This window comes from Coccidioides immitis (genome assembly GCF_000149335.2).
Source record: "Coccidioides immitis RS genomic scaffold supercont3.1, whole genome shotgun sequence".
Taxonomy (NCBI): domain Eukaryota; kingdom Fungi; phylum Ascomycota; class Eurotiomycetes; order Onygenales; family Onygenaceae; genus Coccidioides; species Coccidioides immitis.
Window position 1 is genome coordinate 4,967,742 of NW_004504310.1, and position 13,084 is coordinate 4,980,825.

A 13,084-nucleotide genomic window follows, 5' to 3' on the forward strand; every position below is an offset into this window, starting at 1 on the left:
CAAAGGAATAAATTCAAAATAGCGGCCGAGAAATCCCGTATCGATATGGCGCAGAAGCGCTCTCATAACCACAAAGATCACACCGCGAAAGCCATCAAGCGACGCAAGTTCAATGCCGCGACTGCCAAGAGCTCCGACGATGCTGCGCACGACATCGTGAGCGTTGACCAGTTGGATTGGAAGACAGTCACGTTGCCCGATAGGTTAGACGATGCCGAAGGATTTTACGGGCTGGAAGAAATTGAGGGTGTGGACATTCTGAGGCCGTCTGGAGGTGGGGAGATCAAGTTCAAGGTATGGATTTCCACGGAGGAATATCAGGTTGAGGTGCATATTTCTCTGACCGGTCTTAACTAGGCCTCCAAAAGTAAAATCAAAGGCATTCTTAAAAACTCAACCGATAAGTCAGGCCAACCTGCGGAAGATTGGGAAGAATGGAGCGGGTTCGGCGACGACAGCGAAGACGGGGACGGGACTACCCTTGAAGCCGAAAAGAAAGCTGAAAACCATGGAAAAGTTAACGACAGAAGAACGAAAACGAATAATTCAAATAAGGAGAAAGAGTCAAATAAACTGCCAAAGGATCGAGGTCCTCGTATTAAAACAGACAACGGTATTAAGACAGGAGTATCCTTCGCCGCACTCCAAGACGAGGTTGAGGAAGACGTTGATGTTTCCGCTTGGGATTCTCTAGATCTCAGTGCCGAACTACAAACTAGCCTTGGAAGACTCAAGTTCTCTTCTCCGACACCTATCCAGTCCGCATGTATCCCAGCCGTGCTTCAAGGTCATGATGTAATCGGGAAGGCGTCTACAGGATCTGGGAAGACTCTGGCATTTGGCATACCGATAGTTGAATATTTTTTAGGCAAATATCGGGGCGGTCGAGCTCCGACTGCATCTGAAGAGAGAGAAAGCACGAAGGAACCCATGGCGCTAATACTGTCGCCAACGAGAGAACTCGCACACCAACTCAACAAGCATCTTACCGACTTGGTGAACCATGCACCAAATACACAAGTTAGGATCGCAACGGTCACGGGTGGTTTGTCCATCTACAAGCAGCAGCGGCTACTCGCTGACGCTGATATCATCATCGCTACCCCGGGTCGGTTATGGGAAGTTGTCGGATCTATGACTGGGTTTCTGTCAAAGCTGAAAAAGATCAGATTTCTCGTCATCGACGAAGCTGATAGGTTGCTGAGTGAAGGTCATTTCAAAGAAGTGGAAGAAATACTAAACGCCATCGACAAAGTTGAGATCACTGAAGAGGCTTACGGGGAAAGGTCGGAGCGGGAGCCTGAGCCTGAGCCTGATGAAGAGAAAAAGGCGGAGCCACGCCAGACGCTGGTCTTCTCAGCAACATTCCACAAGGGCCTACAACAAAAGCTCTCGGGAAAGATCCGATATAGGAATGATGACTTGCTTGACAAAAAGGAATCCATGGAGTACCTTCTTCGAAAGCTGAATTTTAGAGAAGAACGACCGAAATTCATCGATGTTAATCCGATCTCCCAAATGGCTCAGAACTTGAAGGAAGGTTTAGTCCAATGCGCGCCTATGGATAAGGTATTCTCTTTCGCGCGATAAGAAATGCTTCCAACGGTGCTAACGATGATTTCAAACAGGATCTGCTTTTATACACCCTTCTCCTCTATCACCCCAAACATCGCACGCTAGTATTCACAAACTCTATCTCTGCTGTACGCCGCTTAACTCAATTACTTCAAAATCTTAATCTTCCTACTTTCGCGCTGCATTCATCAATGGCTCAGAAAGCCCGCCTCCGCTCCGTGGAGCGGTTTTCTTCCCTGTCATCAGACCCTTCGTCTATCCTCGTGGCCACTGATGTTGCCGCACGGGGACTTGACATTAAGGGAATCGATCTTATCGTTCATTACCACATCCCCAGAACCGCGGACACATACGTGCACCGTTCAGGTCGAACAGCACGAGCTTCGGCATCCGGAAAGTCGATCCTAATATGCGCACCGGAAGAGACTACTGGTGTCGCTAGGCTCGTTGCCAAGATCCATTCCAATAAGAAAGACTCCAGCGCCACCGAGTCTAAGATGGAGAAAAAAGTTCCTTTGCAATCTGTAGACTTGGACAGGCGTATAATCGACCGCCTTCGCCCTCGTGTCACGCTTGCCAAAAAAATTACAGAGTCTATCCTTGCGAAGGAAAAGCTATCTTCTGAGGATGATTGGCTACGTTCCGCGGCCGAAGATCTAGGTGTTGATTATGATAGCGATGAATTTGCCGAACAGCAATCCAAGGGCAAAGGCAAAGGGCGTGGTCGTGGTGGAGGTAGACAAGCACGAGAACAGAAAGCCGCTAGTCTATCTAAGGCAGAGCTTGCGGGCTTGAAGGCACAATTGAGGGAATTGGTGTCCAAGAAAGTCAACGTGGGCATTAGCGAGAAGTATTTGACGGCGGGTAGAGTTGATGTGGATGCCCTATTGAGAGGAGAAGGGAATGATGCATTTCTTGGACATGTAGAAAAGTTGTCATTTTAATGTGCTGGAAGCCGAGGACTACGCAAAGCAAACATATCCATATATCTTCTTGGTATAGGGAGAAACCAACCAGTGATCCAACAAGACCGGACGAAAATATATATTCAGTTTCAACCCCTGATCCGAGAAGATAGAACTCTTAGGATATGGTTAATTACTCGCGCCACTTTGCCCCTTCTCCCTGCAACTATCCAGATTGTCAACAATAACGTCAAACTAACCCGCCTCTTCGTCCTCCACCAAATTCTTAGCCACCTGGATGCCAATCTAAACACCCATCCAATTCGCTCTGCCTTTACCACATCATAGTCATCAAGCCCGTTGGCAGTCATCCAGGTCTGCACCCAGAAGTTGCGCGCATATCCTGGAAATGAGGCGGAATTTCGCCCGAATTCATTAATATACCAGTTTGAACAACCAGCAGAGAATACTGAACCTTGTAGCTGCTGATGAATATCGCTCACCCAGACGTTTTCGCGGGTTTCTTTCACGTCGATTATGGAGACGCGACGATCGATCAGTGGCGCAAGGATGGTACGGGCGAGATATCCAACCTGGACTTCGCAGGTGAAGAGAACGGAGTTATGGGCGGGGAATGTATTTGGCCCTGTTTGGAGGTGTTAGCTGAGAAATTCGGTGGCTAGTTGATATGATTACTGTCGCTCACCAAATAGGATACCAAAATTGGGGAAGTTATGGACTGGGAGGATCTGGTGAGTTTCTCTTAAAGCTGGCGAGGTTGGTCAATCTGGTCTATCGCACTCACCTGTTGTACCTAGAAAGGCTTGCGCGCCACGATTCTCTTCCCATTGCCTGCGCAGAGATACTCCACTGGACCCAACGATCTCCATCGGAGTTAAAAATTGCTGTACCTGAAACCCGGTTGCTAGAACGATCGCGTCAAAGTCATGTTCGACACCACTGTCGCTGATAATACCGGTTTCGGTGATTTCTTTGATCCCTTCCGGGATAACCTCGATATTTGACGCGTGCAAGGACTGGAGATAACCAGGATCAAATATACGACGCTTGCAACCTGACGAAGGCGGATCAACTCAAGTGACGAATGGATATGAGCGGGCTGATTTAGACTCACCGAGCGGAAATTTTGGGACGATGAAATCGTGATATTTTTCTGGCGCGGTAGCATGGATATACTCCTTCGCTTGTGTTTCCACACGCTCTCGCACTTTCGCTGCCGCTGGTCCAGGCATATAGGTTGAGACGAGGTTGTCACTCTCAAGGAAAAGTCGCAGTCGCTGCCATCGAAGCCAGAAAGGAATATGTTTGAAGCACCACTTCTCAAAATTCGTGAATGGACGATTCGGTCTCTCGTGATACCACTGAGGACTCCGCGCATATCTGAGACAGCGTCAATTAACTCCATTTTTTTCGCACTGGCTTCTAGTTTAACCCATACTGTTTGACACATGCTGCCTTTGACAACAGAGCAGGGACAACCTGAGCGGCGCTGCAACCGTTTCCTATGACAGCCATTTTCTTCCCTGTGTAGTCGAAGTCATGATTCCACCTCGCCGTATGAAATATCTTCCCTTGGAATTTCTCCATCCCTTTGAACTTGACATCGCGAGGAAACGAAATACCACCAACGGCAGAGACCAGTGCAGTGGCATACCGAGAGTATTCGATGTTTGTCTTGAGATCTCTCAACGTTACTTCCCATTGACCAATGTCGGAACTCCATCTTGCGCCCATGCATTCGATCCCGAAGCGCATATGGGGGCGGAGGTTGTATTTATCCACAGTGTTCTCCATGTCTGAAATATCGTGGGTCGAAGGTCAATAGAAGCTCCATGAGAGAGTCTCTTTGAATAAGTGTTCTCACATTCCAATATCTCCTTCTGGTCACATAGTTCCTTGGACCAATCGGGTTTGAGCTCGAAGCTGAACGAATAAAGGTGCGTGGGGATGTCACAACCACTTTCGCACAGTATTAGCTGCCCGCGTTTACCTTGAAAGATATAAATTTGAGAAAAAAAAAAGGAGTTTAAAGTACATACCACCCGGGGTAGTTATTGGCCCTCCATGTTCCCCCGGGCCCGTCCAGTTTTTCATAGATCTGGCGTGCAAGTTAAATAAGCAAATGGAAGACGCAGGGATTTCGTCTTGTACCTGGATTTATTGGACACACCATGAAATCATCAAATCCCATATTATGCTTCATTTCGTGGGCGATGCAGATTCCTGAGGGCCCAGCACCGATGACGATGACGGTCGGGCTCCGCCGCAGTTTGGAGACGTGTGCTTCTGCCATGTTTCCGCCTAGCTATCCGGATAAATTACTGGGCGGGAGTGCTGGTTAAAGGATAAAAGCAGAGAGTGGGCTGCGTTGAGGAGAAAGAGGAGATGGACTGGTACCGGAAGCCGGAGACCGGGATGGTCTTTATGTAGTGGAATCCCAAGTCATCGGATTTAAATTCCGTGTCTTCCCCAGTCGAGGGCTTATGCAGCCTTTCAAGCCTTCTGAAAATAGAATCCCGGTCGTAGTCAAGAGGGCTATATATTTGGCATGTTACACGCTGTTCAGCTTGAGGATATCCACCAGCCGAGGACCACCCAGGGCTGTGGATCACCAAACGGATTACCTCAGTAATTAGCAAATGAAAAGATGGATCGAGATAAACCGAGATAACGAATGAACTCTCAGCACTCAAGCGGTTTGAGTAGCGAAGAGAAGGCTTGGCCTGTGAGGATCAGCGGTCGGAATTCATATCGCGGACACCAATGCGCAAGGGAGCTTCTTCCCCGCATGAGTGTTGAGTCAATCGGTAGCAAAGCTCAGCATCAAGCCTGGCTGGAGTTTACAACTTAGAAAGAAGGGCTACGTTTTGAAGACCGAACGAAATCCGGTCAGATGCTGGTTAAAATTTTATATGACCACTGCTACCCAACTTCGCCATCTACGCAGTAGCCCACAAAATGACAGGCATGCAAGCTTGAGCGACCTGCTAAGTCTCTGAAGGAGGTGTTAATGTTTCTGTAAGAGAGGGAAATTGTTAATTGATAGCTCCTCAACAAAAACCTATGGTGACTAAAATCCTCTTGCCGCTATCACAAAGCTGGCATTTTCCTGCCCCTTCCATCAGTGTTCCAGCGATACTTTCAGCGGAGGCCAGAGTGTCGGGGATGTGATAGAAAATCTAATCGGAGAGGGAACGGCTGCTGATCTTACTGCTGGAATTGCGAATAGGATATGCTGCAAGAAGCCCTCAACGCAGTCTCTCACACGAGCAGTCCCATCTCTCCTCACAACCTTTTCTGAACCTACATCTTGTTAAAAATGTTTGCGGAAAACTCAAGGATCTGGGATGGGGCACGAGCACTTACAAATCATAACATCTTCCCCTCGCTTTTCCAAATTCTCTCATGCATGCAAAGTGGACTCCAGTGTAACACCTTCGACACTTTCGCTTTTGTTTTCGACACTGTCCCTCCCAAAGGTTTGGACTGCCTGGGCTTGGGCCTGGCTTGGCAAGAAATCCATCTTCATCGGCAGCGAAGTGGATCATAGCAAGATCGCTTTTGACATTAGTGGTGTCGGGATCAGTTGAGTTTGTTATACCGTCGCCAACAGCAGTGGTAAACGGAATTGCTTCCGGGCTCGTCGGGCTGTTGTCAGCGAAGGTCAGCGAGAATGGAGAATTTCTCCAGCGGACTGTCGCGAGAAGGAAAGTAGAGGTGGCTGTCGCTTCTTCTGAGACACAGCCCGTCGTCATGGCGCTGGTTGTAATGGGAAAAGACGAAGCGAGAGCCATCATTGAACGACCTGTGACGCAGCTTGCAAGCAACACAACGGTGGCAGGAATGGGCATTTTGGGCGGCAGTGGGTGAACGAAGCCAGACATCAAGGGTCAAGCTGCCGGGTCCTTTTTACTGTCAAGGAGTCGCGGACTTTAGCCATGTTTGATTCTTCTTCTGGCAGCGGTGTTTCCATACCGGAAGGCAGTCACTACCTGTCACCTTCGGTCGGCCGGATAAAGAGCAGTCAAGTGCAGCCTTTTAAAGGAGGGAAATGGCTGCTGAACAGAAGGAGAGATTAGACAAGGAAACGGGCATTTATCCTGCCACCACAGACTGACTGACTGACAGTTGGATGGAGTCATCTAGCAAACAGGTGAATGCTCTCTGCCATACGGTTTGGATGCTAAGCTTATTATCCAACCCTAAGCTGTGATAGCTGTTATGGGAAGAGTCGAACTAGAGCCTGAAGAGGCGTGTCTCCATAACGTGGGGTACAATGCGCTTCCCTACAACTTTTAAAAGGAGTTTCCGACCACTAACTAGTTAGTTAAGGTAGTTCACCACTAAACAAGCCACACCACTAAATGAGCCAAATTTCGCCAAATGCTCCACGCAACAAATTTATTAAATATCTCAACAACCAGATCTTTATTATTAAATAGCTATTAAATATTAAATGAATGTGTTCTTTGAAGCATAGAAATTAGTGTAGTTAGGAAAATAAACAGGTGGACAGCCTAATATTACAGCCAGAGCAAGAGATTCAGGAGATAGATAGGAAAGAATTCAAAGGAATGTCAACAGTAGATTTCTCAGCTAGAGAGTCTAATGTCTTGCTAGAGATGCTTGTAGAGCTCTTACTTCCTCTTTTGGAAGATTGTATAGACTCTCCATGATAAGACTCTTTAGTAGAGAAGTCCTTCCAACAGCACTTTAAAGCCAGCACTTGAAGCTCTGATTGCTGGCATTTATTAGCACATTCAATCACTCATTTTTTCTTCTCTGCTAGTTGTAAAGTCTTCTTCTTCTCACAAGTAATATATTGTGTCTCTCTTTGTCTAGCATGTTTGATTTTTTCAGTCTCTTATTGCTTTCAGATACTTTTTACAGGCATTCTCTCATTCAATCTACTTTTTTTTAATATCTCTAGCAGCCTGCTTCTTTTAAAGCTCTTGTTGAAGTTTTGTCTCTTATATTTGAGTAATTTTATCAGCTTTTTCAGTCTCTATTTCATTCAAGCACTCACATGTCTTAAGAACTTTTATTAGAGATCAGAACTGCACTTGACTAGAATTATCTCTATTAAGTAGATCTAGAGACTTGCCTTACTTGTGGTGTTGCTTCTTCATTACTAGAGTTAATCTTAGCTACTGATTCTCATGTTCCAGCAGTTTATTACAAAAAGCAAACTGCTCACTAGCTTGAATAACTTATTTAATACTCTGCAAATTTAGGCTGTACCAGAGATGTATACTCTTAATCTCTTGTTAAAGCTGGTGCATATTGCTAGAAATAGAAGATTTAACTAGTAGTATAGGAGCTTGAGCAGTTTTAAATTAATGTAGTTGATATTAAGAATTCAGAGAGTTAATTTCAGTCTTTACAAAGCCAGTAAGTATATTTTCAACTGTCAAAGTCTTCTTTCAAGTCATATTGAATAGTCTCCAGAAATCTCTTTTTGTCATTCAAATATAATCTATTTCTTAATATAGTAGTGCTTCCAGCTCATTGAAATATGCCTTGCCCAGCAGCTCAAAGATTCCAACATCAAGAGATTGCAAACAGTAGATTAAATGCAGCAGAAGAATTATAAGAAGAATCTTTTTACAGTTAGTGTATTTAATAAATTTCATATTTATATGAGAGAAATGACTATCTAGTAGAAGCAGATGTCTTTCTCAACTAGCTTGTTTCTTAGTATGCTGATTAAAAATCTGTTTCAACTACTTTAGTTTATATTCATTATTGCTTTAATCATTTGTTAAAGCTGTAAAGTAGACTCATTCACTTTCATTATAATTATCTAGTCATGTATTCTGGAGATCTCATAATTCACTCTGATAAATAAGAGCTGAAGATAGTGCAATTTCTTCAGCAGAGACTGAGCAGAGTAATAAGAGAAATTTCTAACTAGCATTCTGGATGACAGCATTCTTTCCAGCTTATAAGACTTCAATAGAGACTAATTACTTTGAGGCATGGCAGAAGTCTAGAAGAAATTCTTTTTCATTAAAGTTATAGATGTTTGAGAGCTCAAGATTATATTAATTAATTTTCTGCTTCAACTATTCCATAAGTAGTAGTCAAATAGTTAGCCAGCATCAATAACTGTAATTGTAAGTAATCAAATAAATCATCAAATTACAAGTATATAGAAGTACTTAAAGTACTGATAGTTATCTGCTATCTGTCTATTTTAATTAATTACTTTGAGATAAATGCATTTGATCTTGTTATTATGCCACTCACAAAATCAATTAATTTAGTTGATTTCAATATTCTCTTCTGTCATCTCTTGTACAATATTTCATAGAATCTGAGATGTAATGGCAAGGCCACAGCTAGAGAGCTTGTTTATATAATTCAGAAGCTCTGTCTCCTGTATATCAGAGAGCTTTTTCTTATATCAGGAGGCTGCTTCATTCTAAGCAAGTTGCAAGTCTTTATGCCATTAGTACAGGATCTCTTGATTAACTGAGTACTTTCTTACAGTTGCAGTGTAATTTGGAGTCTCTTACAATTCAAGATCTTCAATTGCAAGCCTAATTGAGACATTGTTGACCATGTTGTCACATATTGAATGTTGAATGTTGGAGGAATTTTGGTGGTGGAAGATTTGGCTTGTTTAGTGGTGTGGCTTGCTTAGTGGTGAACTACCTTAACTGGGCAAAGTGGTGATGTTGCCGAGACTCAGTGATCGAGGGCGAGTCCCTCCTCCAACCGTCTCTCTCGCTGACCGATAGACGACGATACGTAGGTCCGTAGCTTGGAATCATCGAGAGGGGAAGAGAATGACATATTGACAGCAGAGCGTTCCCTTTCAACTAGACCAGTGGCCTGTACTTTTGTTGCTGGGACCTGAGGCGAGTCGGGCATGATATACGTGGAGTGTAATCTGTATGATGGCATCGGGGAGCTATCAGCCACAGCGCTACGGCTGGTTAAGACAACGCCAGGAGGTTCCGTTTTCTGGAGGACTGAGACTCATCCCGATCGCGATGCCCCGTCAGCGGGTTTGTCCCATCTCGATTCTCGACGCGCCCGTTGAGCCAGTTGGAAGCCCGTCAAGAAGCAAAAAGGGGGGCTTAGTCAGCCTCTCGGCAAACAACGCGTTTCCTCGGCGGGCCGAACGACGATCGCGGCCTGTGATTTCGCGCAGGGTGAAAATCAGAGTCAGAATCTACATAATACTCTACATCCTAGGTGGAGAGCTAAATGTGTCCGTTATGCCGGTCTTTGTTTTGTGGAACGGGGACCTTGAGAGCATCAAGTACTCGACACAGCCTGTCGCTGTTGAGCTGGCTAGTTAACTACGTAGTTAACTGAGCTTGACGACACTAGATTGAGCAAAAGACAGCTTCTACAGACATTCTAACCATGTGGAGATATCTCCTTTTAGCCGCCAACTTCCCCGCATTTTCCACAATGGCTCTGCGAATCATGAGATCAAATACGAAGAGCTGAGATAAAAGCTACGGGGTGCAATGGATGTGGTTTTGCACGCTTTCTGAGGTCGTTGAGCCGACGTTGTCGATCTGCCGGCGGCATCCAAGTCCTCGATGCCGGGTTCGTGAGCTTCGCATCTCCAAACTACACCCAAAAGCTATTCCATGCCAGGCAGGGCGGAGAGGAAGGGAAAGCACATCACAACGGCCTGCGACCAGTGCCGTCGTATGAAAGTTCGCTGCGATGCTGCTTCCCCCCGGTGCTCCAACTGCCTGCGACTCAAGCACGACTGCACCTACCTGCGTGGCCCGGATAGGCGGAAGTAAGCTGCAATCATTCCGGATGGCCGCTTGATGTGTGTCTGTTGTAACAGAAGTCTCTTTTAGAGTCTCAAAGGTTGCCGCTTCCCAGCTGATAAACCGCGTCCTGCTCCTGGAAGACACCCTCCGGAAGCACAACATCCCCGTTCCCGTGCCGACCTCCACCCTCGACTGCCATGCATATCTCGTCAGGAGACAGGGTCCGTCACAGGCTCCTCCCAGTCCAGATCAGCACCCCCGTTCAACCCATCTAGGCAGCCTCGGCCACGAAATCGGGACTTACAGCCACAGATTAGACGGAAGAACGACGATACCGACCACCCAGCACCTTGGTGGCTGTATTGACGACGAGCTGGATCAGCTTTCCAAACGTCTGGGTTCTCTTCGCGTTGCCGAGGACGGCCAGCTACGGTACTACGGTGCCACTTCCAACATGCATCTCTTGAATGAGGCTCCCGGCCCTCAAGCGGACAGTGCCCCTTTTTGCGGGTACGATGCCGATACTTGTCTCGCCCAAGCTGGGGTAGGTCACACTGTCCCTCGCGAACTTGAAGACCACCTAATTGGACTGTACTTTGCTTGGGAAAACCCATTTATACATGTTGTTGATGAAGACGTTTTCCTGAACACACGTGCACGGACTTTATCCCAGAGTACCACTGACCCTAAATCACAATCACCGTACTATAATCAAGTCTTGGTCAATGCGATGTAAGTCGAAGCTACAGCCACAAATTTTTCTCTGCTCTAACAGATAGGTACAGGTGTTCAATCGGTTCCGCTTTTACAGATCGAATAATTTTGGAGCTTCCTTCTCCACTAGCCGAGTTTTTTGGGAGACGTGCTCGCGTACTTTTGGATGCCGACATGGATAGCCCATCCGTTGCCACAGTTCAAGCACTTGTCATCATGAGCGCCCATGAAGCAGCTGTGATGAGAGATGCTCGTGGCTGGCTTTATAGTGGTATGGCAATGCGGCTTGCAGTCGACCTCGCATTGCACATGGACCCCGATCCCTACGTTAAAAAGGGGACTATGGACCAGCATGATGTTGTCGCTCGTCGCGTAGCATTCTGGGGAACATTTCTCGTTGATCTTGGCTGGAGCTATTACGTTGGTAGATTGACGATGCATATCAACCTGGATGGCGTAACAGTCCCAAAGCCATCCCACAAGTCTGGTAAATCGCGGGCATGGACGCATTATACCGATGAGGCAATACAGCCATTTAATGAACCCGCACCCCGCCAGTATCCAGATACGATTGATCATGTGTTGGAGCACCAAGTGAGCCTCTACGTAATCATGGCTCAGCTGCAAAAGATATTGTGAGGCTGCGTCTCCCAATACCTTTAACGCTGTGCTCCTACTAATAGCTTGCAGTAACGATATAAAACTCCATTCCAGGGGCATTGTTAACAGTAGCACCAAAAAGGTCACAAGGGATTTGATACACTGGAGGCAATCATTACCCCCTGAGATTTCGACAGAATCGATCTTCCAGTCGAGCATCACATTGCCCCATACCCTGTTACTCCACATGCAATACCACGAGGTAATGATATTCGCAAATCACCCTTTGATTGCTGGCGCTAGCGGTGCCATGACCACAGACATTCGGGAAGGATGTGCCGAGTCGGCGCGTGCGATTGCTTTAATTCTTCAGATATACAAGCAACAATGGTCCCTACGCAGGATGAATATCCAGGGAGTACATATGATATTTTCTGCTACTCTAGTGCACTTACTTCTCTCATGCACATCAGAAGACAGCTCTACGCGTGAAGCTGCGGTCAACGATCTTAAAGTCTGCTGCGAAGCGTTAAAAGAGCTTTCTATCGCGTTCCGAAGCGCCACACGCGCCCTTGATTCTATTGCAAAGACTAAGGAAAAATGGCAAGCTTCGCTGGACAACCCAGACATGGATACTACCCTGAAGACTTATTTCCAAGTTCAACAGCCCATTTCTGACCCAAAGATATGGCAGGCCGTTGATGAGGTTATTTGCCAAGAGCAGAACATGCACCAGAGTGACCCACAACTAGATGATGTGTCATGGCTGGACGGGTGGATGGCTATGCAGGCGATGACTGCTGATCCGTTCGCCTTGGGGCTGGCCTAAGATTGGTTTTTAAAATGTTAAGATATAAGGTCGCAAGCTCCCACTTGGCTGTATTATTATACTTGCCAAAGATTTTATTTGAGTCCCTCAATTCAATGAGATTAAAGTGTTCGCAAAGAATTTAATGGTAAACGCCATCAACTGCTTAACTGCGCCTAGAAAATAAACAACAATGAAGTTTAGCCCAGCCTTAAAACACTTGGATGCCCACACTTCATAGGGACCGGGCAATCTCACTGACTTCCACCACTGTCAGACCGACGTCGAATTTCGTCAGTTGTGATGTTTAATCCCTTGCCCATCATCTTATCGGTGCCGCTCGACTTTCTAGGTGGGTTGCAAATTCTAATCGCCGAATTCCATCTCGCAACATCATCTAGCGAGGCCGGCCTTGCAGCCTCGCTGTAGGGGACAAAGTGATAGGGATTCGGCCGCGGAGCGCTGCCAAAGCACATGGTGTGTCCGTGCTCGTTCAAACGGAGAGGGTAAGTTGATGATTATGTTGAAAGTATTTTTCTTGAAGCTTGATGACTCGGTTTCTATTGTTTCTGTCTTCTCGTGCCTCTCCAAGCGTTTCGGACTTGTTGCTCGAGGGGGAGCGAGGGGTTACCGTGCTTAATCTTTGTTGAGGACGAAGGGAGGGTATTCTCTTCAACTCTTGAGTGAGTAATAGGCGTCTGTATCTTCCGTTTATT

At 46.3% G+C, this 13,084-nt stretch overlaps 6 protein-coding genes across 6 annotated transcripts; 3 read left to right on the forward strand and 3 right to left on the reverse strand.

The window, feature by feature from the left end:
- Window positions 1–45: 45 nt before the first annotated feature.
- CIMG_01329 (ATP-dependent RNA helicase MAK5) lies at window positions 46–3,198 on the forward strand (the record flags this gene model as incomplete). The annotated part of the gene is made up of 3 exons (XM_001247557.2): window positions 46–294; window positions 358–1,569; window positions 1,629–3,198. 3 exons carry the CDS (start codon window positions 46–48, stop codon window positions 2,517–2,519), a joined length of 2,352 nt encoding a protein of 783 aa, XP_001247558.1. The 3' UTR covers window positions 2,520–3,198.
- Window positions 2,736–4,794, reverse strand: CIMG_01328 (monooxygenase; the record flags this gene model as incomplete). The annotated part of the gene is made up of 9 exons (XM_001247556.2): window positions 2,736–2,786; window positions 2,819–3,126; window positions 3,187–3,219; window positions 3,286–3,555; window positions 3,616–3,881; window positions 3,940–4,297; window positions 4,366–4,460; window positions 4,541–4,599; window positions 4,672–4,794. 9 exons carry the CDS (start codon window positions 4,792–4,794, stop codon window positions 2,736–2,738), a joined length of 1,563 nt encoding a protein of 520 aa, XP_001247557.2.
- A 797-nt stretch (window positions 4,795–5,591) lies between these two features.
- CIMG_01327 (uncharacterized protein) lies at window positions 5,592–6,641 on the reverse strand. The gene is made up of 4 exons (XM_001247555.2): window positions 6,628–6,641; window positions 6,477–6,556; window positions 5,868–6,406; window positions 5,592–5,804 (listed from the first exon to the last, which is right to left on the reverse strand). The coding sequence occupies exons 3-4, from the start codon at window positions 6,383–6,385 to the stop codon at window positions 5,750–5,752; spliced, it is 573 nt and encodes a 190-aa protein (XP_001247556.2). The 5' UTR covers window positions 6,386–6,406; window positions 6,477–6,556; window positions 6,628–6,641; the 3' UTR covers window positions 5,592–5,749.
- A 2,734-nt stretch (window positions 6,642–9,375) lies between these two features.
- CIMG_01326 (uncharacterized protein) lies at window positions 9,376–9,811 on the forward strand (the record flags this gene model as incomplete). The annotated part of the gene is made up of 2 exons (XM_001247554.2): window positions 9,376–9,514; window positions 9,705–9,811. 2 exons carry the CDS (start codon window positions 9,376–9,378, stop codon window positions 9,809–9,811), a joined length of 246 nt encoding a protein of 81 aa, XP_001247555.2.
- Window positions 9,812–10,111: 300 nt separating this feature from the next.
- CIMG_01325 (fungal specific transcription factor) lies at window positions 10,112–12,530 on the forward strand (the record flags this gene model as incomplete). The annotated part of the gene is made up of 4 exons (XM_001247553.2): window positions 10,112–10,269; window positions 10,334–10,978; window positions 11,032–11,595; window positions 11,651–12,530. The coding sequence occupies 4 exons, from the start codon at window positions 10,112–10,114 to the stop codon at window positions 12,387–12,389; spliced, it is 2,106 nt and encodes a 701-aa protein (XP_001247554.2). The 3' UTR covers window positions 12,390–12,530.
- CIMG_01324 (uncharacterized protein) lies at window positions 11,730–12,844 on the reverse strand (the record flags this gene model as incomplete). Its single annotated transcript, XM_001247552.2, has 2 exons — window positions 11,730–12,544; window positions 12,631–12,844. 2 exons carry the CDS (start codon window positions 12,842–12,844, stop codon window positions 12,477–12,479), a joined length of 282 nt encoding a protein of 93 aa, XP_001247553.1. The 3' UTR covers window positions 11,730–12,476.
- Window positions 12,845–13,084: the final 240 nt, after the last annotated feature.